Below are 24,903 nucleotides of genomic sequence, written 5' to 3'. Positions count from 1 at the left end.
ACCCTCTCTGAGGGTTCAGTAGCACTGGTTTCACTTCCTAGCCACACTTGGCCTGCAGAGACATCTGCTGGGACAATTCATGATGGCAATGCCCTCTCCATTGTCTCTTTCTCTGCCAAAGCCTTCCTAACACAGAGCACCACCACAGCACCTCCCCTGAGACCCTCACTGGCTCCCTAGTGCCCAGAGTACAAAGTCTGGGTTGCTTAGTCTGACCTTCGAAGCCCTCTAGAGCCCCTTCCAACCGCCACAGCTGCATTGTCCACCTGTCTCAGAGATGCCTCTGCTGGCCATCATGGAGCTGTGTTTTGTTGTGTTTTGTTTTGCTTTGAGTTGTTCTAACATTCGTGTACCAAGCACTGTTCTAGGTGCTGTGGCAATATTCCAGCCCAGGAAGGCAGACTGGTGCTGACCCACAGAAGGGGCTCAATAGACATTCATTGAATGAAACTCACACAAGTCCTGTGAGGACAGGTCATTAATGCCATTTTTCACAGGGGAGCAGAGTGAGGCTCAGAGAAGGTAAGCAACTTGTCCAAGGTCACACAGCCAGGAAGCAACAGAGCTCAACTGTGAACCCAGGTCATCAGATGAGGACACTCTTACCCACTGCTCTTTCTGGCCTCCCACACTCTGGTGAGACACTGTTTCCTAAGCGTGAATATCAAGAAATATTAGAATGAGAGCCAGGTTGTCAGGCTGATTTTTAAAGCCCAGGAGTTGTTCCTGGGGGATTCTCAGAAGTTCTTTGGAAGCTGTAAAGCCGGACATTAGATTACAAAGCATTGCCCTACAGATCCCATTTCACCCTCGGTGTCACGGGGTCCCACACAGATATTGTAGCAGAGGGGTCCAGACACAGAGAGATCATGTCACCCACCCAGAGCGCAACAGCTGCTACATTTGGGGCCCAGAATTCAAGCCGGGTTCAGGCTGCAGGCCTTGCTTCCTCAGCAGCTCCTCAGCCACCCTGCACGTGAAGGGCTTGCCCGGAAACTCCTGCCACTACCAAACTAAGGTCACACCTTTCCCTTCGGGTGGGAGAGAGTAGAAAATTACCAGTTAAAAAAAATAACGTATGGAGTGCTCAATGCCAAGCTGTGCTCTAAACACTTGGTACAAATTCGCTTGTTAAATCCTTAGATGTGGGCAGCGCCCATCTATAGATAAGGACACCAAGCCTCACGGAGGCAGAATAACTGCCCAAGGTCACGGATCTGAGAGAATCATCTTTTTTTCTGTCTCCTTCGTGGAATCCATTCTGTTCGGCTGCCCCTGTGATCATCCTGAAATCAAAAGCTCATCATTTCCCTGCTTAGAACCCGTCATTGGCTCCCCATGGCAACCCCAAAGCTGTGAGCACCTCATCGGGACATGGGCCATTCCAGACCCTCTGAACTCTGTCCCCGACCCCCCACCTCAGGCCTCTTGGCCTCCTGCACACGCTGTTGCATCCACCTGAAATTCCCTTCCCCTCTTGTGCATCTGGTGAACTATCGAAGGTCCCTGCTGGGTTCCACGTCTCCTCCAGCCCATGGCTCGATACCTCACCCCTTCTCACGCCTCTTTATTTATTTATTTATTGAGATGGAGTCTTGCTGTGTCACACAGGCTGGAGTGCAATGGTGCAATCTCGGCTCACTGCAACCTCCACCTCCCAGGTTCAAGTGATTCTCCTATATCAGCCTCCCTACAGGAGCGCACCACCATGCCCGGCTCATTTTTATATATTTAGTAGAGACATTTCACCATGTTGGTCACGCTGGTCTTGAACTCCTGACCTCAGGTGATCCACTTGCCTCGGCCTCCAAAAGTGCTGGGATTATAGGCTTGAGCCACTGTGCCCGGCCCCTGTTGGTTTTCTTGATGGCGTTTGTATTCATCTGATGCCCTTTCTATTTATGTGTATGCTGCTATTGTCTGAACCGTAATTGGACTATAAGGGGAGGGACTTTGTCTTTCTCCTCAGGACTGGAACAGGCCCAGGCGTATGGAACCCTATTTACTGAGTGACTAAATGTGCCCGCACTGGTGATTCTCAAAGCAGGGGCACCGGACCATCCGCATCCTCATCAACCAGGAGCTTGCTGGAGTGCAACTTTCACTCAGGTCCCACCCCAGCTGGGCTGAGGCAGAAACTCTGTGGGCGGGGCCTGGCAATCTGCATTTGAGCAGGCTCTCTGGGTGATGCTGACACAGGCTGGAGAATCACTGCCCTACAGAATGCGAGATGGCTTCTCTGGGCCTGAATAAAGGCCTATGGTGACCCCACGTTTAATTTTTGCTGGCTGGACTCATCTACCCTTCTGCCTCCCAGCATCGTCTCAATGTATGAGGTCTTTATCCCGTGTGGGGCAGACAAGGGCCAGCAGCCCGCTGGGCAGAGTTGCCCCAGGGATACCCACCTTGGTGGGGCCCTTGATGGGGTGGAAGCCCTGTGAGCACATGAAGATCTGGAAATGGGGGAGTTCACCAGATTCCCTCGGTGGAGACGCTGTGTGGGATGGGAAGGAATGATCGGTAAACCACCCGGGGAATTAATTCTGCAGGTGCGGCGCCAAGGAGGGTAACTAAGAGTCCCGGTTTGCCCAGGACTGAGGGGTTCCCTGGGGCTCACACCAGGAAAGTCCTGGGCAAACCGGGTCTGTCGGTCACCCTGGTACCACATGCTGAGTGGGGTTCTAAGAGGGCAGGGTGGATGCTGGTGCAGTGGCTCCCACCAGCATTGACCTCCTCTGCCCTTCTCCCTCCCTCCCCCCAGCCCCCAGGCTGCAGCTAAATAAATCTTGGACAAGTACGTGACTTGGTGTCACATCCCACCCATGCCCTTTATTAGGTGCTCAGGGTGCCTACATGTTTTGGTCCAGTCTCGATGTTTTATTTTTAAAAGATCCCCTCTTAAGAATGTGTACTGTGTAATTCTGTTTCCACAACCTTCTAGAACAGGCACGATCCATTATTAGCAATAGAAGTCAGAACAGAATTCCTTTGCAGAGCTGGAATAGAGCCGGGGAACCAAGGCCTCCTGGGAGCTGGGACGCTCTCTGTCTTGCTTTGGGCGGTGGTGACACGGGCTTGTGCACGTATCAGAGCTCATCAGGCTGCCCACAGTGTTGGTATCTTTTATGGCTTCTGTGCTAGACCGCAATAAAAAATAAAAACAGAGGTTTTAAACCTGGAAAACTTACTTTTTCTGACGCATAACCTGGTGTATTTCAGAGAATCCGAGAACTGGAGGACAAACTGGAGTTTCAGAAGCGGCACCTGAAAGAACTGGAGGAAAAGGTAGGTGACTGCGGCTCAGACTGTCCCCAGGTTTCTTTCCATGAAATGTTAGCGCGGAATCATTTTATTTCATAACGTCCAAAGCATAGACTCTTGTCTCCAGCCCTCCTTTCTCTGCCCTTCTTGCCCTAAATCAGCACCTCATGGAAATCGGTAGTTCCTCAAAATTCCTTTCTGGTAAAGGCATTTCCTTCTCAATGGCTGTCAAAAATTCTGCAGGCCGGGGCCAACTCTGTGTGTCTTTTTCACAAAAGACTTTCCCCTGAATCCCTCCCCTGCTGTCTCACTAGGAAAGAGGTGAAGCATGTTAGCCCAATGAGGTCAGTGGCATCCCCCTAACCACAGACACAGGTTCTCCTCCATGGACTCATTCACTTTTTAAATACCCTCTATGTGCCCCAAACCAGTCGCATGTTCTTGGAAGATACAGCCTCTCCCATCCCAGAGGATGTGAGGCTGGTCTCTCACTGGGCTTTGGGTATGCTCCACCAGCCCATTTACCATGATGCCCATTTTATGGGTGAAGAAAGTGAGGCAGAGATAGATTAGGACACCCGTCCATGGTCCCACAGCTAGGAAGGGATGGCTGGGGTCTCCATGGACGTCATAGCCATCCCACCCTGCCCCTCCACATGACATTGGTCCAGACAGACACATGAGTCTTGCTCAGGACACATGCAAAGCAGCTTTATCATGGCATTGCCCTTCACCTTCTTCCACCTGATGGCTGTGAATCCTTGAGGACAGGGACCACGTGGTGTTCATCTCTTCATTCAAGACAGTTCTTGCCACAGGATAGGGCATCATCAAATGTTTGTGGATGAGTAAGCAAATGATTCTAGATGAGTACAGAAAAACAATAATTGCCTATTTAATGTCACGGAGGTAAGTTCAAGTGTGGCAACAAGATGGAGAGCTGCTGAACCCATCCAGGTTCTGGGGTCTGGGGCCGGCATGCCTGTGCCCGAAGAGGGGGTCCCACCTGAATCTCAAAGGGCACTGGGGGATCAGCCCTGGGAAGAGGAGGTAGAAAGGGCATCTCTGGGCTTCGTGTGTCTGAGGCCGGTCTTGTGAGAGAGGAAACTGATTCATTTCAGGGACAAACCAGGGCAGAAATCTCTGGAAGGCAGATTCCAGGGCTGTCCAAAAATGGGATGACAGCCTTTCCAGTCCTGTAGGGAATCAAACCATGTGCCCAGAGAGATGGGACAGCTCTTAAGATTCCACCTCCGTTTCAGATGCTTCCTCTCCCTTCTCTCATGAGAGTCGGCTCCATGCAGATGAAATCACCTTCCCATTTCTGCTGGAGGCGTAGGGCCCTGCTGGGTCGCAAGTGGACCGAGGATCTCTGTGCAGGGGCGGGGAGCAGGGCTCGCCTGCCAGTTCCCTGGTCGCCCTCATGGGAACCCCAGTTTTAGCTGATTCCTAGAGTCCCCGTCTGCCAGATGCCCACCCCCACCAGCCTCCCAAGGATATTTTGAGAAACCAAAGGGGTCTCAAGTATAATTGAATTTAAGAATTGCTTGAGGGATGAGCTGGCTTTGCAGATAGATGAGCCTGGGCTGTCCTCTGGCCTTGCCCAGGTGGGCCCAGAGAGCCTGGGAAACTCACCCCTCTGCCCCACAGAATTCACCCCTCTGCCCCAGGCCTTGGTGTTCTCATGTGCTGCTAGGAATGGTTCTCTGTCTCTGAGGGTGGATGTAGGGATGAAATTAGGTTGAGGATATGAAAGTTCGCAGCCCAGGGCCCAGGCAAGGCGTGTGGACTGGCAGCACCGGTTCTTCCCATCTCCTAGCTAGCTTTACCACTTCTGTTGGTAAAATGGGTCACAGAGCCAGACATGATAAAAGAAAGGCTTAAAACATGCCCAAGGTCATCCTTGCTGATTAAAATGTTAAAAGTCACGTGGAATGAGCACACACTTAAAATAACACTCACTATATCCTCGGCAGTGAGAATACCTGGGAAATGTTGGAATTGTCTTTCTGGCTCTTTTTTGACTCTTTTCTCAAAGCCAGTGTTTGGGGTCTGGTCGTCTCCTTTTGCCACAGAAGGGAGTTGCAGAAGCTGGCATGCAGAGCAGGAGGGACTGGCCAGGATGGATGCCTGATGAGGCCTGTAGGGCTGGAAACCTTCCAAGATGCCTCATGCCACCTTCATTTCTTTATAGGCACTGGGGCCTGTGACCATGGAAATAGCTCCAGCCACCACCATCCCTGGCTTATCGGTTCCTTCGTCATTGCCAGAAACTCTTCCCTGCCACACCCCCACTGAATGGTCTTAATGCATTCTTCCTTCTCCCCAGGCCTCAGTTTCCCCACATGGAAGATGAAGGGCTGGGTGACTCCCAAGGCCTCTTCTAGCTCTGACTTCCAATGATCCTACACCTTGTTTAGAAGTTGATGGCTGTTAGTTTGGACTTTTCCAATAAATAATATAGGGAGATATTACCTTGTTTTGCAGGGGGAAAATAACTCAAGGATTATTTTCAAAAACCCCAGTTGATGTTCAGATATGTTTCCCCTAATGACTTGCAACTCCTTTTGAACAAAGCAAGTCCTGAGCAGGGTAAGAAAAAAATTCTACTTTTAAGTCGACGTGTTTAATTTTTCCTCCCATTAAGACCATTTTTCCCTGATTTTTTTTTCTCTATAAGTAGACTAATCAAATGGCATGAAAGACTTTAAATAGTGACTCTCTTGGAAGAAAGAACCCTGGCAAAGATGATGTAGGGCTGGGGTGTCCAATCCTTTGACTTCCCTGGGCCACATTGGAAGAATAATTGTCTTGGGCCACACATAAATTACACTAACACTAACAATAGCTGGTGAGCTAAAAAAAAAAAAAAATGCAAAAAAATTTCATAATGTTTTAAGAAAGTTTACATTTGTGTTGGGCCACATTCAAAGCCACCCTGGGCCACATGGGGCCTGTGGGTAGAGGGTTGGGCAAGCATGGTGTAAGCAGAAGGGCTCTACTTGTCTGCAAGTTGGACTGGGTGACCTTGAGTGGAATTTACCTTGATCTTTGGTGCACACATCATGCCCCCGTCTCTTGGTGGGAACTGCTGACCGTGACCATTGGCTGGGCCTTCCTCTATTTATACTGGCCTGCCCAAGTTCTGCATGAAGGCCACATCACAGCACCAAAAAGTCCTGTCCCGGTCCAGAGTGTCAATCTCCCCTGTCTGAGTTAGCTGCATGTCTGGGGAGTGGGTCGAGATAACCCACCCTGAGCGTGGAAGACCCCAGGATGCGTTTCCCAGGGGAGATCACTTCCTAAAGCCGTTTACTTCCCATTTCTCTTTCTGAACCCAACAACTCAGTGTCATAGTTCTTGTAGAATGCTGCCATTGCGTTCCATGCTACATATCTTACATCTGTTTTCTTTTCTTTTTCTTCTCTTTTCCTCGTTTTCTTTTGGTATTATTTTATAGTTTTTGTTCCTTTTTTTGTTTTTCTCACTAGCATTCATTCTGTGGCCTTGATGACTTCAGTGAGCCAAGACCTCGGGTTGGTATCCTTTCCTTTTTGCAGATGAAAATGATGATATTCTAAAACAGGAGGAGTCCTCCCAGTCCCTGACTGTCACGTTCCTTGAGAGATGAGGCACCGTGGAAGGTGGCCTTGTGCTGGATGCCTCAGCTCATGGGTCTCAGTCACTGGGGGGAAGGCCCGCCCCGGGGAGGGGGATCAGGGGCTCTCACTGTGAATAAGAGACTCCTCTGTGGGTTTCATCCCCAAAGGGGGACTCTGTTTTATTCCAAAGGTTCTCTCCAGTCTGGCCTCAGTCCCTGGTGCTCTCTGTTGCCGTGTGGACCAGTAAGTCCTCTGTAGGGTCCAGGGTCTTTGGCTTCCAGGGCCACGGGCTGCAGGAGCAGGAAGTTGCTGGACAAACGGCTCATGAGCCTAGACTACCACTTATGTGCAAAGTGCCCAGGGAGCCTGTGTAAGAAGCCACCCAGCTCCCTCCCCCTCTCACCCCTGTCCTGTGCTGGGTTTTGACACCTGTGCCGTGCTCAGGGACCTCTGGAATAAGGCCATGTCAGCATCTGGTCCTGCTCTGACCACTGAGCCCTGTGTGTCCCCAGGACCCAGCTCCCACCTTAGACACCTGGGCCCTTACATATTCTCCCTGAGAGTGACCATTTCAGAGCCGGGGGCTACCAGGACCCCAAGACTCTAGAGTTCTGTCTTTGAATCCAGCCCAGGCTGAGGGCCCCCTGGATTCCGGGGATGCCTGCAGCACCCAGTAGCTACCTGGACCCCTTAGGCTGAGCTCCGAGGCCAGGGCCCTGCCTGATGTCCTCATGGGCGTCCCTGAGGCTGACCCCAGTCCACAAGGGCTTTGGTCTGGTACCTTCTGTACCCAAGTGTCTGGGACAGTGCTGGACACATGGTCATATTCATTCAATGTTTATGGACTGAGTAAAGGAAGGATTTCAGGTCTTAGAGGACAGCTGACACTCAGTCAGATCTGAGCAGAGGTGGGGTGACCACAGGGGTGGGTGGGTGTTGGGGGATGGGGGATCTGATCCTGCTGCTGCTGCTTCTCCTGGGGGAAGGTCCCTCAGGGCTCAGCTGTAGGGGCAGGGGGCAGATAAAGCCAAGAGGTCCTCCAGCCATTTTAACCCTTGGTTCTTGTGTCGTTTCAAATTATGTTTTACTCTTACAGGATAGAAAAAGAGTTTATGGAATAAACTGAGTCCCTACGGCAACCCCAACCCCACTCAAACCAAATTCAACAGCGAAACAAGCTATTCAAAGTCCAGAGACTGCAAACAGAATTTATGTATATTTGACAATAGCTTTAAGGGGAAGCCTTTGGACGCATGGCTGGGTCCTGGCCAGCCCAAGCCGTAAGGACTCGGCAGGGATGATGGGGATTTTGTCAAACTTGGAACCACATCCATGTCCCAGCTCTGGCACCTTGAAGGCCCAAGGGGGCAGAGACCTGAATGTCAGGAAACTAAGTGCAATTACCAGAAACCAAGGGATCGGCAGCCACCGCACTGTCTGGGGACAGGCCCGAGTCCTCGTCCCCACGCCAGATGCCTCCCCAGGCCGCAGTGTGTGTGTCCAGCTGGACCCGGGTGGGTGCCATCTCTGCCCTGTGTACATAAATCTCCACGAACCATGCTGTGTTCGTCCTGGAGTTTGTCTGCCGGAGCGACTTGCAAGTGTCCTTGTAATGTGAACCCCAGTTCAAGTCCTGGTCAGCAAAACCTCTGAATCTGTGCACAGCTGGATTTAGCAGCTGGCAGCCAGAGAGAGAGGGCAGGACTCTGAGGAGGGGCTGGAGCCTTGCCCATCATGGAGAAGCTGACCTCAGGGACCCCAGATTTCTGAAGGTAGGCCGAGGACTCTGTCACTCTTGTGGGTGTGATACAGCAAAAGTCCCAGAGCATGACTGTCCCTGGGACCAGGTGGACTGAGGACTGATAGAGCAGACATGACCACCAACCAGGCCACACTTGGGCCTGCATTGCATCTTGATCGTAATTTGCAAGGGGCTGCCAAGGAAGAGACGCTGAAGCACCTGCAGGAACAAGGTTATTTCCACGGTGGTCCCGAGACCAGGTCCTGCTCTCACCACTGCGGGGGGGAAGTGAGATCTTCCTGCCTTGGGAGGCCACCCCTGGATGGAGCTGGGAGAGCTGTCAGGGTGTTGGAGGCCTCCCTGGAGAGTGGATGGAGTGGAACAGCCACAGAGAGCTGGACGCCAGCTGGGGACGGTCAGCCCAGGAGGAAATTCCCCAAGTTCCTTTCTGATGATGTTCCTGTTGTTATTCTAGGCTGGAGGGGGTGGAGGCATCTCCAGAAGAAGCCACCTGCTCACAGGATGCCTCTCCCAAATTTCTGCACGGGAAGATATTTGGAATTAGAATAGACGAAGTGAAATAGAAGACTGAATGTGACGAGGAGGCTGGCTGTGTCTGCATGGGAAGAGCCGGCTGAGGGCCAGGCCGGGCCATCCTCAGCTGGCTGCAGGTGGACGGGCTCAGGCCCTGCTCATCAGGTGGAAGGAGCAGTTCTGTGGTCTCTGGTGAGAAGGACCTTTGGACAAAAGGGAAATTACTGAATTTTAGGCAGTTGAGGGAACTCATGGGGTGAAGGCGACAGAGGAGCTAGAAGTTCTCAGAAGGCCAGATCCACGGATGGAGAAGGACACAGTACCCTGCACAGAAGGGGCCCTGCCAGCTGGGGAGGGCTGTTCACACCACATCCCAGGATCCATCTCTAAGCAGACATGCACCAGGATGGCCCAGTATTACCCATTCTCTTTTGAAGTCAAAACCCCAAAGCACCCACTGGCTCAGCCTCTGTGACTTACCAACACTTGGTGATGAAATACAAACAAACTGATGTCGGTTGAAAACACAGGCATCCTAGCAGCCTAGGGGGCGATGGGCGTGTGGGATCGCACAGTGAGTGAAAACAAAGTCACGCTTACTCTTTCTGGCCGGGAAGCACAGGAGGCGTTGCTGTGCTAACTTCTGCGGGCAGAAGTCTAGGGGCACCCATGGGTCTCTGGAATGTCGGTCCAGCACCCTTGCAGCCGCTGCAGGAGTGCGGTCCTCATGCCTGCCTGTCCCTGTCCTTCAGCGGATGAAGGGCAGTGTCTGTGTCTGCCGGGCTCTCCCACTCAGATCATGCGACTGAAATGGCCTTGGCTTTGAAGTCAGACCCATTTGTCCCTGCCAGCCCGGCCTCTTCCTGCTACATTGCATTGGCAATGTCCTTGCCGCTCTGAGGAATGGTAGTGATAGTTCCCATGCGTGGCCTTGGGAGAGGTCTGAGCTGGACGGTTAGACCCGCAGGCTCCCATAGGCCACCGTGGCTGCTGGTGGGAGACATAGCATCTGCTGTTCTCTCGTTGGGAGTTGTCCTCGGAGGAGTACATACGGCCGGCCCGGGGCCAGGACCCGTTCTCTTTGGCCCTCCGAGAGGCGGCGCAGGAGGAAGCATGAGGCTCACACTGGCAGGTATGGGGGTTTCCCTGCATAGAAATCCAGAGCCCCTGTTAGGAACCAGCATTTCTTGTCACAGTCCCAGCCGTGGATTCCCGGCTCCCTGCGAGGCACAGTTCTGGTTGCAAGGACCCCAGTATGCAGGGAGCCTCAGAGCTGTGCTGCGCCCCAGTGCACTCACCCCTCATCCACAGCCCTGTGCCCAGGTCAGGCGCATCTGCCAGGGCTTTGGATGTTGTTGTGTAGTAACACATATGTGGTTTCCAGGGCAGCAGAGTTACAAAGTCTGGGGAACCCAAGGTCACTTCCTCAGGTAGAAAGGAGAAGTGTGGCTCCACACTTTAGCGCAGCCCTGCCCAAAAGTCAGCTGGGAGGTTTAGCGGAGAGCCAGCCCTGAACGTTCCTGGCACAGAGATGTCCGTGGTACAAACATAGGTTTCCGCTTCTCTCTCTTACACCTCATTCCTCTGTAGGCCAAAGGTGACCAGGGAGGAGCTGGGGCACAGAAGTCGAGAGATCAGACAGCGTTCTGTCCCTGACACTCTGGCAGCCTCCTGGGGGCTGAGGAGCCGAGGCCGGGGCTGGGGCCAGGAGACCAGCTGTGCAGGGACAAGCCAGGCTGATTTGTCCAGGACAGCGGGGGTTCCGGGAACAGAGGACTTCCTGTTTTAAAATGGAGGAGGTTCTGGACAAACTGGGAGGTCGTTCCCCCATGGGTGCAAGGCTTTTCTCGCCGAACCCCACTTCCCTTCCGGGTCTCCAGCTGGCCGCAAGTGTTTTGGCTGAGACGCACAGTGCCCGTGCCGAGCACCTCAAGTGAAATGGGCTTTGTGCTTCACACGGATGCCCTGAGAGTCAGCTCACACTCAAGGGTGTGAGATCCTACGCAGCCTGGCCCCAGCTCGGTGCTGGGCCCTGAGGGGAGGGGAGGAATACAAACATGTGGGCGGGTGGACCCCTCCCCCAGTCAGGGGCAAGGCTCACCCTGGCTGGTTGCACACCCCGCTTCAGCTCCGGCTTCCCATCCTTCCCAAGCAAATTCAATATCTGCCTCCATCCGCTGCTCCTCTATCCGCCGGGAGCATCCAGGACTGTGGTCCCGGCTTCTCCCTCACCTGCCATAACCCCTCTGTAACCAGTAGCAATCCTGCCTGACACTCCCAGGACAAACAATGGCCAGTCTGATATTTGGTTATGTTCTCACATTTAAACAGGGGTTGCCAGGGGTCTGCCAAATTGGGTGGGAAATCGCAAATGTGCCCTTGTGGGGTCCTTCTCCCCCCTGCCCATTTGTCTGGACTCTTGAGGCTTTCTGTGGGGCCCTTCTCTATGCCCCAGATTCCGGCTCTGAAGTAGGGTGGAGCCCAGGTCTTCACAAGGCCAGACCTCCCTCCGTTCCTCCCTGCCTCCCCCCAGTTCTCAGGGGCTGTTGTTCCAGCAGAAACGGGGACTCTTGATTTCTTCCGTGGCCTGTGTCCTCCCTGTCACCACCCTCAGTCTCAGGGAGCCTCCCTAAGGATCCCAAGGGGGCAGAACCCCATCCTTACATCTGCACGTCAATCTGTCCCCTTCTCCCGCCCAGGCCCTGCACTTCTGAGGGGCCTGCAGGCTCAGATCTTCACCCCAGGGTACCACAGATGTTGGTAAACCATGGGCTGGCCACGATTTTCTCTGTTTGACCTTATTCTTCCCCCAAGAGCCTCTGTCACTTACCTAAAAAGCCTGAGAACACTTCCCCGGGAGAGGCCCTGCCTGCTCCCCTGTCCTTAGGTGAGAAGGAAGGACGTGCCCTCCCTCAGGGCTGCTCCCAAGGAAGGGCTGGAACAGCTCCTCCTCCTTGGTGGGCCTGGGGTAATTTTTCAGTCTCTTGCTGTTGCCTTCAGCTGTTACTCAGTCCTCCAGCTCTGCGCTGGCTCCTCCTGGCTGATGTTCCTGGGGGCTCATGGTGCGGTGCAGGTACAGGACCAGCCACCACCCCCCACCACCGCCCCAGAGCTCCGTTAGTCATCGCCTCAGCGGGGAGCGGGGACTGCTGTCAGTTTCATTTTGCAAGGGACCAGGTCACTTGCCTAGGATCATGCGGCAAGTAGGCGTGAAAGCTGGACACGGCTGGACAGTGTTGCGTCTGCCCCCACCCAGCAAACGGCATGCTGTATTTAGTGTGTGCTAGGTGCTCTGCTGAGGGCTTTGCAGGAATTGACTCATTTATTCCTCAACAGCTCTTCACTTAGGCACGATTTTTACCCTCCTTTTTTTGGAGAAGTTAAGTAATTTGTCCAAAATCACATCTGAGAAGCGATGGAGACAGGCCTGGAACCCAGGCAGCCTGGTCCCAGCACCTGGGATCTGAGTGGCTCCACTGCACCCCCGTCCCCCACCTCTGACCGCCCCAGGTCCACGGAAACCCCTTGTGGCCAACAAGACATTGGCCACTGTTGGGAAAAGATGATTAAAGACAAAAGCTTCTCCCAGTGCAGAAAACTTCATCACAAAGAAAAGAAAAAAAAAAGTTTATTATTGAATAAGCATTAAACCAAGATATGAGATGCATTACAGGCAACCCACTGAGAGATTGCAAAGACAGAAAGAAGTTTCACCCTTTTACATAGCCAGGCAGGCACAATCCATGCACACATCCTCTCTCATCCCTACGGAAAAGGACTTGCTAGCGTCATTGTTTCACATGGTTCATCCTAAACTCACCTGGCAACTAGGGCAACCCTCTGTGTTCATTAATTTGTTTTATACAAAGGAAAAAAAAAACTTCTCCTGCACCTGGGTTCCACTCTTCCGTCACTTCCTGTGACAGGTTTTGCATCTTGGAGCCAGGCTCCTGCCCATTTAGGCTCCTTCCTCCCACTGAACACTAGGGGCGCTGTTTTCCTTCGAATTTACATCTCAAAGAGGCGGTGCCCAGGTCCTTCAGGGAAACATTCCCGAGTCATAAAGCTGGCAAAAGGCTTATTTCGCTTTAAAAAGGATTCACACATATTTCAAAGGGACAAAGAAAGAACTTACAAATTTTCTAAAGTAGATGCTCTAAGAAAAGGGAGGGGGGAGGTCTCTTATTTTTAACAGGGAGACGGAAGCCTCTTACTTTCTATTTGTCGGTCCTGACGCCTCTTTGCAGCAGGCCTGGTCTGTGGCGCTGCCTCCTCCTACAGGTCCAGCTGCCTCCATCTCGCTCCTGCAAACCCCAGAGTGCTCGATCCTCAAAATGACATTTGACCAGGCACCTGCCTTCTCCCAGGGGCCCACAGAAACGCCAGAGTCCTTGAGTGCCTGAGAGAAGATGGCGCCCGGCCTCCTCTGTCCTCACTCCTCACTTCCTCCTTCTGTGTGTCCACCGGGCCAACTCAGTCTGGTCCTCCTGTTCCCTTCACCTGTCCTGCCTCTCTGTGCGGGGCTGTGGCCTGAGGATGCTCCCCACCTCTCTGTGCTGCAATTCCCCATTCCTCCTACAATCTCTTCAGCCTCGGGCTCCCTCCCCCTCCTCAGGGTGCCCAAAGGACGCGTTTGCTCCTATTTTGGAGTCTCATTGCTCACCTATTACTGTATCTCCTGTGTCAGAACACACACTCCCCAGTCTGGGAGTCAGATCCATATTTGAATCCTGATTCTGCTACTTCCCATCCCACCTGTGGAACCCGGATAAGCTCCTTCACCTTCCAGAGCCTCCATCTGACCATCTGTATAATGGTCATGTTAACGCCCACCTCATAAGGTCACCGGGAGAATTGGACTAGGTAAGACATGAGAGGTCCCCGCCCCGGGCACAGACGGCACCCAGGGTAGCATAAATTTCCCATCCTCTTCCCCTAGCAAACTCTAGGTCCTTGAAAAATATGTGCTGTGCTCAAAGAGAAGGTGTGGAACCTTATTCATTATGTGGTAAAAAGATAAGCTTCATTGGCTACTGGGAGTCTCTAACATCTGATGGCCTTACCTGGAGGTCTTATTTTTCCTCTCTGTGTTCATCACTAGGCATTTCATCTCAAGTGATTTTTCTGCAATTTTTTATCGCTTTGTGTGAGTTCTGGCATGCTGACTTGTAAAACGAGAGGCTTTCATTCATATTGTATGACGCTTGTGCAGATGAAACCCAAGTCACCCACTCATGAATAATCCACCTGTTCTTGCCCTTCTCAAAGGATATTTTCCTGAACAATCTGAAGTCACAAACACCACCTTGAAATCTCCAGGAAGTCAATGTTGCAAACTCACTTAATTTTATTATTAAGTCTTGCCCCATGAAATATTTCTGAGATGGAGCCAACAGCTAAGGGACGGACTGAGAAGAGTTTCAGCTACGTCATCAGAGCCCCCAGCAGTGAGGGGTTGGACACAATGAACGTTGATGTGAAGATTGACACATCCTGGATATTCCAGGACATGCAAGATAGTGCTGAGGAGTGGGAATGTCTTCAGGAGGAAGCAGCTGGTCGCCCAGACGTGGATATGGGGGCGCTCAGGAGGCAACTGGAGTCCTCCGAGCAGAAGCTGTCGGCAGCGGAGGACAAGTACGTGACATCAGAGTCCGGGATGAGAAGCAGGTAGCGATGCCATTTTGATCTCTCTGTGTGTATTTCACAAACCCCGGGGCCATCAGAGTGTGTCACTGTGGTGTGTTGAATCACATCACACAGCTGGGGAAACCGGCTCACCAAAGGCACGTAACCTGCCCACGCAGTCACTTGCCTTCTGCTCCTCCCACCCTCCTTCTTCTGCTCTGTACTTGCAGATGAGGCTGCCCGGGCTCCTCTGCTCAAAGGCTTCCATGTAGGTGCAGCCAATGGGAGGCCCTGAAATGGAGGGAGGCAGGGAGAAGCCAGGTCTTTTCCCTCTCTTCTTCTCTGGGTGACTGTTCCATGAAAAGGCCCTATGTACAAAGTGACCTGGAAGTGCAGAAGGAACTGAGAAACCAAAGAAAGAGGCAGACAAATCCAGTTTGTCAGTTTGGGATGTTTTTTTTAGGGGAACTTGCAGACAGAAGCATGGTTTTAGGCAGCCGCCAGACAAGTAGACGTCCACAGAGCAAACTTTCCACCCCCAACCCGGGGCTTACATCCTGGGGAAAAAGCATGTGTGCTCTGGAAGGCTTGCACAGGTGGCTACAGGCATCACAGCCTATGGTTTCTGCAACGACAAGGGTTGTTTTGGAGGAAACTCACAACGAATAGGTGTTTCTATTTAAAGAGAACTATATCAACTCCACATCTTGGAGGCATTCATGGACTCAGGGTTAGTCAAGAGTCACGTGCTGGATTAGCATTTAAAATAAAGTCACTCTTGTTCCCACAGTGACATCTCCCACTGTGGCTGTAACTCAGACGTGCTCTCAGCTTCCTCTGTGGTCCCAGCTCCCGCTGGGTGGCCTGGCTGCTCCGCCCTGCCGTGGTAACATCATCTCTTCCCTGTGTGGCTGTCCAGCCCCAGGGGCAGAAGTGGCTTCCGGCAGTTGCTAATCCAGGCTGCTTGTCATCTCTGTCTGGCCTTTGGACTCTGCTGTGGTCTTTGAAATAGGTTCTCCGCATTCGTTTCTCTCTGTAGAACTTCTTGGTGTGGGCTCTGTTTGCCTGATGGAGCTGACCTGGTCCCAAGGTGGGGCATTTGAATCCAGGTCTTTCTCTAAAGCCCTTCCTCTTTCCTGACGATGTCTTGACACCCAGACTGGCAGAACGAGGTGAGGCCTTGCATATAGATCAGAGAAACCCAGCATGGAAGCACAGTGCAGTAACGGCGGGGATCGATTCTGACAGGTTACTCAAATCTCAGCAGCCACGTGCCTTGAACTTTTGTGGGACTTCCCCCATTTTCTTGTCCTTGCTTTTGTTTGAGTAAAGGCAGTCCATTGAATGTGTATGCACATGTGATTTACTTTTCTTCCTTTTGGTAAAATTTTATGCATGAAGAAATTCACAAATCAGAAAAATTATTCTGTTACTCTATGTGATTGCCCATTCTTTCATTCATTGTGCAACGCACTTACCCTCCAAGAGTCATATACTAATTTATGTTAGTTTGCCTGGGTTGCCATGACAAAACACAGTAAGTCCTCACTGAACGTTGTCCATAGGTTCTTGGAAACTAAGTGAAGCAACATACAACAAAACTAATTTGTTTTTGTTTTTTTATTTTGCTTTGTTTTGAGATGGAGTCTTACTCTGTCACCCAGGCTGGAGTGCAGTGGCATAATCTCGGCTCACTGCAACCTCCACCTCCTGGGTTTAAGCCATTCTCCTGCCTCAGCCTCCTGAGTAGCTGGGACTATAGGCGCCCATCACCACGCCCAGCTGATTTTCGTATTTTTAGTAGAGACAGGGTTTCACTATGTTGGCCACACAGGTCTCGAACTCCTGACCTCAAGCGATCTGCCTGCCTTGGCCTCCCAAAGTGTTGGGACTATAGACATGAGCCACCACGCCTGGCCACAAAACTAATTTGACCATAGGCTAATTGGTACAAATAAGAGTTAAGTTCCTACAGCATATTTCACGTCACAAAAACATCACCAAACTTTGAGATAAAGACCCCAAACACTTCTAATGTTAAACATTGAAATAAAAGTGAAAGGCTCAAATAAATTTAAATTTAAGAAAGACTCAAAAAAACACAAGTAAGATGATTATTTACCCATTTGTTCCAGTTCAGGGTCACAGGTGGCTGGGGCCTGTCCCGGCAGCTCAGGGTACAAGACCTGAACAGGACACTCACACCCACGTGCACACTCACACAGGGTGGGACTATGTCGACACGCCAGCTCACCTGATGTGCACAGCTTTGGGCTGCTGGAGGACACCAGGGTACCCCGAGAAAGCCCACACAGACATGGGGAGGAGAATGGGCAAACTCCACATAGACAGTGGCCCTGGCTGGGAATCTTTTTTTTTTTTTTTCTCTCATCAACTTTATAATGAAATGGCATTATTTGCGGACCTGGGTGACTTAACAAAAACTTATTTTCTCACATTTCTGGAGCCCAAAAGCCCAAGCTCGGGGGGTCGGCAGGGTTGGTTTCTCCTGAGGCCTCGCTCCTTGGCTTGTGTACTCCACCTTCTCCCTGTGTCGTCACGTGGTTCCCTCTGTGTGAGTCTGTGTCCTCGTCTCCTCCTCTTACGAGGACCCCGGTGAGATTGTATCGGGGCCCACGCTAATGGCTTTCTTTCAACTCAATTGCCTCTTTGAAAGGGCTTATCTCCAAATATAATCCCATTCTAAGGAACTTGGGGGTTAGGCCTTCCACACAGGAGCTTTGCAGGGATGCGTTGAGCCCGTAACAGAAGTCCTAGGTGCTGAGAGCTGGGGAAGGCAGGGCCCTGGCCTGAGAGACTAGCAGCGTAGGCCCATACAGGGTTGTACATTCAAATCTTCTAGAAAGGTTGGTGGTGGAAACCAGAAGATCAACAGACCCCAGGAAGACAGGCAGGGAACCCCAGCCAAAGGACACCCCTCCATGGGAGGGGGAGACAGAGATTCCCAGGGGGACACCATGCGCTGTAGGGAGGAGGGGCCTCTGTGACTGAGCCTGTGGGGGAATGTGGGCTTGAGTCCTCTGTTCTCTTTAAAGATGGGGTACACCATCTTGCAGGAGAGGGGGTCGGGGGAGGAGAAAAGGGAGCTGGCACAGGGCTAGGCCCTCCCATACTTGCCCCATCTTGGTTCTCTTAGACCCTGTGATGCATAGGGTGACATCATCTCCTTTGACAGATGAGTAAACTGAGGCTGAGGGATGAAATACTAAGTGATCCAGGGCTGCTAAAAGCTGAGGCCAGGGTCTGAAAGCACAATTCTGAGCACAGATTTCAGGTGAATGTCACAACGTATTTGGGTCTAGCTGGGGCAGGGGAAAGGCCTTGTAGTATGTGTTGGGTTCACTTTAATTAAAGAGTTGAAGCACAAAAGTATTTCTTCTCAAAATAATATAACAGCTTTGTAAGAAATGTGAGGAAGAAAATGCCACTCCCATCTTCATAACACTATCATTTTGCATATGTATTCCCCATCTAAATGCAGTAAAATTAATGACAGCTAAGCACTTACTGAGTACTTGTTCAGTACCAAGCCACTGTTCACAGGTTTAATAAGTATTAACATAATTAATCCTTAAAACAATACAAGGCTGGGCACAGTGGCTCACGCCTGTAATCCCAGCACTTTGGGAGGCAGAGGCAGGCAGATCACCTGAGGTTGGGAGTTCAAGACCAGCCTGACCAACATGGAGAAACCCTGTCTCTACTAAAAATACAAAATTAACCAGGCGTGGTGGCACATGCCTGTAATCCCAGCTACTTGGGAGCCTGAGGCAGGAGAATCGCTTGAACCCAGGAAGCGGAGGTTGCAGTGAGCCGAGATCACGCCATTGCACTCTAGCCTGGGCAACAAGAGTGAAACTCCAGCTCAAAAAAAAACAAAAAAAACAAAAAAACAAAAAAACTAAAAACACAGTAAAAGTATCATCCACACTTGTCATTGGTTTAATCAGGGAACAGTGGTCCTTCACTATGTCATATTTGTGAGTGTAATAACTTCCTGCGATTGCTGTAACGCGTCACCACAAGCTTGGCGGCCACAAGTCGGAATGAGTCTTCCTGAGCTAGTCGAGCTGTCAGTGGAGCCAAGCCCTCTCCGAGGCTGGAGGGGAAATCCATTTCCTGGTCTTCTCCAGGTCTAGAGCTGCATTCCTGGGCTCCTGGCCCTGCCTCCATCTTTGGAGCCAGCTGCGTGCAATCCCACATTGGTGGCCACACTGCCATCCCTAGACTCAACCCTTTCTGTCTCCCTCTCTCAAGGACACTGGTGATTGGTGTTAGAGACCAGCTGGCGAATCCGGGTCCAAATCCCCATGTCACCATCCTTGACTTAATCCTATCTGCAGTTTCTCTTGCATTTTAAGGTAACATTCATAGGTTCCAGGGATTAGGGCCTGGATAAACTTGGGGCCAAAATTTGCCCTGCCAAAGTGAAATTCATCATTTTCTGCTCCGTTTAAGATTAGGAATCATATCAGAATTAAATACTGTTCTCACATTTATTGTTACAGATTGGTCTCAGAACTAGAAAGAAAGGCTTTTGTTTTTCCTGGCAAATCTCCCCATATTCTATAACTCATTGGAAAGTGCTCAGCCTGACTCTGGCTAACTGGAGCTGCTCCTGTGGTCCAGTTTGGAAGGATCTTGATTATGATCCTCACCAGAGAGCACACTCTGGTCTGCCACCCTTGAGACCTTTCCTCAGGGCATGAGAACTGGGATAGGAGAGGGACTCTTGGCCTTATCGTTAATAATAATGCATCATATAATTTAATCTTCATGAAAACCTACTGAACAAGGTTAATGACCTCTATTTTATAGATAAAGTTACTGGGGGTCATAGTGCTGAACTAGCCCCCTTAAGACCCCATGGCTGGTGAATGGCAGAGCCAGCAGGCAAAGCTAGTTCTTCACCCGGGCAACAGTATCTGTCCTGGATGTGCAGGTGCCCAGCGTGGACTTGGGGAAGGACTGAGGATATGCAGAGCTTAGGCATGGAGGCTGTGAATGCACCTTCACATGTATCATGGTTTCTATTATAGAGGCAAGATTGACCCATTAAGGGGACTTGGAAACTAGGCACAATGGGAGACAGGCCAGTCTTTTCAGTGCCTCCTCTCCCTGTAGGTTCAGGAGTCCGGGCCTTCTTTTCAGACTTTCTCCCCCCACCCTGCTTGTGTCTCCCTCCCATAGAGCTGCACTCAGGGTTCACATTCAGTCTGGGTTCACGTCTGCTTGTGACATAGCCCCAGTGTGTTTGCAAGACCGTGCAAAGCCTTCCTGTGACTTAGCCATTCCTAACACACAGTTAAGCCACTTCCAGCTTCTCACCTAGAAGACTAAGTAACTCAGAAATTAATTTTTTTCAGTTGCAGAAACCTTTTTCTGAATTTCAATCATTTCCTTAGGTTTATAAGAATGTAGCTAAAATGGGAGACAGCAGAGCAGAGGATGACAATGCTGAGTCCGGAAGTAAGACCGACTAGACTCTATAATGCTGTGTGACTTTGGGCAAAAGTCTGATCCTAGTTCCCCTCTGATCCTATTTCCTCACGTGTGAAGTAGGGGTAGCAGAACCCACCTGCAGGCTGGTGATGTGAGGATTCATTGAAACCACCAAGTTAAAGCTCTTAGCCTAAATGGCTCAAGCTCAGGTGCTCTGAGTTGGCATTACCTGAATCTGCAATTACTGGCTTCGGTGTGAGGACATTGAAGATTTCTGATGCATGGTACTTATTTGTTCAAATGACGTCTTTGAAGTATTGTAGATAATCTTTAGAACTATATACATGAATATTATGCAAAATGTAATTTTATCAGAACATCAAATTGGCCCAATGACAAAAACAATAATAATAATAATCTGACCCTGGTGTCTGCAAAAGCCTGAGGCCATGTTGACTGCACCCTGAGCAAGTGCCTCCCTGCTTTCCATGGTGCAGAATGCAGGAGCTGGAGCTGTCAGAGAGGAAACTCCTCCGGAAGGTGGACCAGCTGAGCACCCACGTGGCCCAGGAGAGAAGCGCCTGGCTCCAGGCCCAGGAGAAGCTGGCAGCGCTGCAGGGGAAGCTGGCCAGCCAGGTACCGTTTCCTTCTCCTTTCCAGTCCCTGTTTCCTGTCCAGCAGAGCCGTGGGAACTCAGTAGCAGCTGCAGTTGGGCAAAGACAGTACAGGGTGGGCCTGGGAGAGCCCAGTCAGGAGGGTTGGAGAGACCCTAAGTTCATGGTGCATGGAGTGACTGCGGGGCCTGGGGCATGCAGGGATGTGGGGGTAGGGGCTGTGATCTGTGGGGGCTACATGCTTGCTGGAAGCTCTTGTGCCTGAGGACCTCAGCGCCAGGCCACAGCCTAAGGACAGGAGTTGGCTGATGCAGGGCTCCTGGGTTCTGGAGCTCTTATGCAGATTGAGGAGACTGATAAGAAACAAATAACTCTCAACCTGGATGTGGGGTGCCATGGAGGAGTGTGGGATCCCCCATGGCATGTGTTCAGGGGGCTGGGGGAGTTGAGGAGAGCTACAGAGAGCTGAGGCCATGTGAGTTGGGTCTTGTTGGGAAGGGCATGTGAGGCATGGTGACAGCATGGGCCGTAGCACAGAGATGTGGGAGAACACAGAGGATATCACCGCGCTGGGGATGGAGTGGGTGAGTCGGAAAGTTCCAGAGGGGCCAGGTGGCCAACTCCGCTGCATGGCCCAATTCTGAATACAATGGGGAACAAGCTTTAGAGGACTTAAGTAGGGAAGCCTTGGGGTCGGATGGTCATTTGGGGAATGCCATTCTCCCTGCATGGGAGAGAGAGATGATGGAGGCAGGGGGAGAAGTTCGAGAGCTCCCTGGAGAAGCAGTGGGCAGTTAAGGGTGGGGGGCTCTGGAGGCTCTGCCACTTGCTAGCTGTGTGACCTTGGGCAAGTGACTTAACCTCTCTGGGCCTCAGTTTCCTCATCTGTGAAGTGGGAATGATATAGTACCAACCCCCTCAGAAGTTGTGTGGGATGAGTTGATACATGTAAAAGACTCCCAACAGTAAGTATTTAAATGACACTATCTGCTTTTATAATTATTAGCCATTACTGAAATTTTCCAGGGGAAGGACGATGGGGCTGGAGGGCAGGCCACTTTTAGGAAAGGCTGCAGAGGCAAAAACCACAAAACTCCAAGGTAGCTGCATGCGGCACCCAACGGTCCCTGGAGGCATCCTGTTCTAGTCTGCTGCTATTTAGAATGCAGCCAGAGATTTTCAAATTGCAGGTTGCAGCCCATCTGTGGGATGTGAGATCGATTCAGGGGCTGACAACTAGCACTTAAAAATCAAATCAATATAGACTAAGAAATATAAAAGCACATCGCACGTGCTAGAGGGAGTGCTGTTTTGAGAAACATGTTTCAGCTGCACACAGGTGTGTGTATAATGGGCATGATGTTCGTAGGTGTTTCATACATGTTTCTTATAGTGGGAAACTGTCAGAAAAGCACTTGACATAGCTATTAGCTGAAATAGAAGTAGACGTGGAAATATAAGGATTCCAAATAAATTGAAAATCGTCCTTGAGATGCCAGGGAGACATCCTAGTGGAATTTTTTCCCCCTTTATACTGAACTTCAGGCGCAGAAAATCGAGTTACTTCTCCTCCTTGGCTCATAGTACCTCATCATTACCATCTGGAAGGGAGTTTTAACACACGTAGAGTGGTGTTGAGTGGGACTCCTCCGCCACTGATGTGATGTCTCTGTGGAAAATGTCATAAATACTTTTTGAGCCGTGCCCTGTGTGAATGTAGGATTTCCAAGGTGAATTGGACCCAGCCCTGTAATGGTGTTCACAATGTGATGAGGGGCAAAAGATGAGGGTGACAGCAAGTGACATGCTGTTAGGGAGTGAAAGGTACTGCAGGGACCAGCAGTTTCTGCAGGGGAACACTAAGCCCTTTTCTACACGCGTCGTCTTATTAAATCTGTCTCATGTGCTGTGTATGCTCCTGGGAAAGACTCATCACAAAACCCCATTTCCAGACGGGCAGCAGATGTTCAAAGTGACAGGGAAATTGCTTAGGGTCTCTCAGTTGCCCCTTGGCCCAGCTGCCACCCAGCCCCCAACCCTCTAACCCTAAGTCTGTCGCTACAAACATCTGTATTTTGAAGTTAGTTTTGCAGGAGTGCATGAGCGAGTTTTCCATGCCCTTCGCACCTGTATGTACCAAATAGCAGTTTTGCTTTGTTGCCGTCAATGTTTCCAGTAAGCATTTGCATATGAGGATGCCTTGTTTCTGTAGTGACCTGCGGTCATTCTGAAAGCTGTCAAAGGCAGACCATCTAGGCTCTGAAATCCCTCCACCAGGCACCATGCAAAGATCATTACAGAATACACGCCTTCAGGAAGACCAGGAGAATTCTCCTCCAGGGACTCTGACCCCAACTTTTATCTGCCCCATGTTCCCCAAGACTATCAAACAAAGCTTGTCTGAGCTGTTCCCAGGTTTCCTCTCACGTTTGCTCTTGGCTTGTTTGTTTTTGTTTTCCGGAAGCTCCCTGGCAGAAGAGCAGTGGCAAGTGATGGCAGTTGAAAGATTAACGTAGAGGTAGTTCTGTCCCTTTGCTTGAATTAATTCTGAAAGGTAGGCAACGGCCCTAATTTTCGCAGTGGGTGGTGCACCCCAGTCCAGCTCACGGCCCATGGGCGGGAGGAGGCAGATGTGTTCCCTGGCCAGGCAGGTGGGCAGATGAAAGAAGAAAAGGCATGAGTCAGATACAAGGCGCTTGGCATCCTGGCCACAGTGAATTTTAGCTGCGTGATATGCAAGTCACTTCTGAGTGTCTCTCAGGCTGGTAACATACCTCCCTCCAGGTAGAGTGTCCACAGTAATGACAGCTGCTGTGGCACTGGTGTCGTGACTCACCTGCTGGGGCCAGCTGACCCTGGGTGGGCCAAGCATTGACCCTGTAGGTAGGAAATGGGGATCTCTGGGGCAGTTCTGGGGTGGAAGTGGGGACACGCGGGAGGCTCCGGAGCAGCTGTGTGCACTCAGGTGCGGACGTATTCAGTATCGGGACATCTCCAGCGGCGCTCAGGGTGTTTACTCGCTGATGGCCATCCTGCCACCTGCACAGCTCCCTTCCAGGACCCAGGGAGCTCTTGAAGGTGCAGGGCCCAGACTAGGGTGGATGAAGTGAGGGAGACACTTGCCTCCATGCAAAATTTAAGAGGATGCCAAAACAGTCAAAGAGATAGTACTTTGATGCACTATTATAATGCACAAAAGGCAAAAACGCACCATGCACAAAATACGGAAATGTTAAGTCAAGACAGGATCAATGTGAGCCATGGTGTGTCCTTTGGGCTTGCTGACCCCCTCATCCACCACCAACTTGTAGATCCGGGAGAAGGAGAGCGTGGCCAGGCGGCAGCAGTGGCGGCTGCGGCGGTTGCAGGAGCGATTGCGGCGCAAGGACGAGGCACTGGGGCAGCAGGCGGCGGCCCTGGAGCGCTGCCGGCGGACCCAGCGGCGCCAGCTAGGCCTGGTGCGCGAGCAGGAGTGCGTCCTGCGGGCGCAGGTGCAGCGGCTGGAGCGCGACGTGCGGCGCCTCTGCCGCGCCGCGGGCCTCCTCCTGGCCCAGTGGGACACCGCGGCCCCGGGCTCCCAGGGCGCCACCGAGGCGGCCGCGGAACTGCGCGCCCTGCAGGCGAGGGCAGAGAGCAGCGAGCGCGAGCGGGAGGAGGCGGCGCGCAGGCTGCAGGAGCACAGGGCCACTGAGCGCCAGCTCCGCGGGCAGCTGGAGGAGCTGCGCTGCTGCATCTATGGGCTGAAGCTGTCAGAGATCGGCCTGCAGGGCCAGGTGGAGGACCTCGCCCAGCAGAACCAGTGCCTGCGAGAGGAGCTGGAAGCTCAGGCCTCTATTGGTCACTGCAGCCTGGTAAGTGGCGGGAACCCCGGGCAGGAGTGATCTTCTGCCTTTCTCCTTCTTCTCCAGCCACTTGGTCAAGTCATTGACCCATCCATTCCCCGGGCTCCTCTTCCTACACCCGTCCAACCCTGCCAGCCCTGTCCATCGTACTTCACTGCATCTACTCACCTCCCCACCCATCCTCCCATCTAACCTCACACACTCATTCAGTGCACGCC

The 24,903-nt window shown here is 51.7% G+C and overlaps 2 protein-coding genes across 4 annotated transcripts in view; both read left to right on the top strand.

Moving 5' to 3' along the window:
- Positions 1 to 8,052, top strand: part of JAKMIP1 (janus kinase and microtubule interacting protein 1) — a 178,349-nt gene extending 170,297 nt beyond the window's left edge. Inside the window, exons 20-22 of one of the 2 annotated variants that reach the window (XM_030801077.1) lie at positions 3,220 to 3,285; positions 6,753 to 6,797; positions 7,960 to 8,052. In XM_030801077.1, the coding sequence (XP_030656937.1) occupies positions 3,220 to 3,285; positions 6,753 to 6,797; positions 7,960 to 7,989 (141 nt within the window). In that variant the 3' untranslated portion in view covers positions 7,990 to 8,052. Of the gene's footprint in view, positions 1 to 3,219; positions 3,286 to 6,721; positions 6,798 to 7,959 lie in introns of both variants that reach the window. The other variant, XM_030801078.1, reaches the window with a different exon arrangement.
- Positions 8,053 to 8,175: 123 nt separating this feature from the next.
- Positions 8,176 to 24,903, top strand: part of C20H4orf50 (chromosome 20 C4orf50 homolog) — a 67,505-nt gene continuing 50,777 nt past the window's right edge. The window contains exons 1-4 of one of the 2 annotated variants that reach the window (XM_030801075.1): positions 8,176 to 10,270; positions 14,407 to 14,808; positions 20,727 to 20,865; positions 24,155 to 24,694. In XM_030801075.1, coding sequence (XP_030656935.1) covers positions 14,522 to 14,808; positions 20,727 to 20,865; positions 24,155 to 24,694 — 966 coding nt within the window. In that variant the 5' untranslated portion in view covers positions 8,176 to 10,270; positions 14,407 to 14,521. Of the gene's footprint in view, positions 10,271 to 14,380; positions 14,809 to 20,726; positions 20,866 to 24,154; positions 24,695 to 24,903 lie in introns of those variants that run through there. The other variant, XM_030801076.1, reaches the window with a different exon arrangement.

This window comes from Nomascus leucogenys, chromosome 20 (genome assembly GCF_006542625.1).
Source record: "Nomascus leucogenys isolate Asia chromosome 20, Asia_NLE_v1, whole genome shotgun sequence".
NCBI lineage: Eukaryota > Metazoa > Chordata > Mammalia > Primates > Hylobatidae > Nomascus > Nomascus leucogenys.
This window is presented reverse-complemented; position numbering and strand designations above follow the sequence as displayed.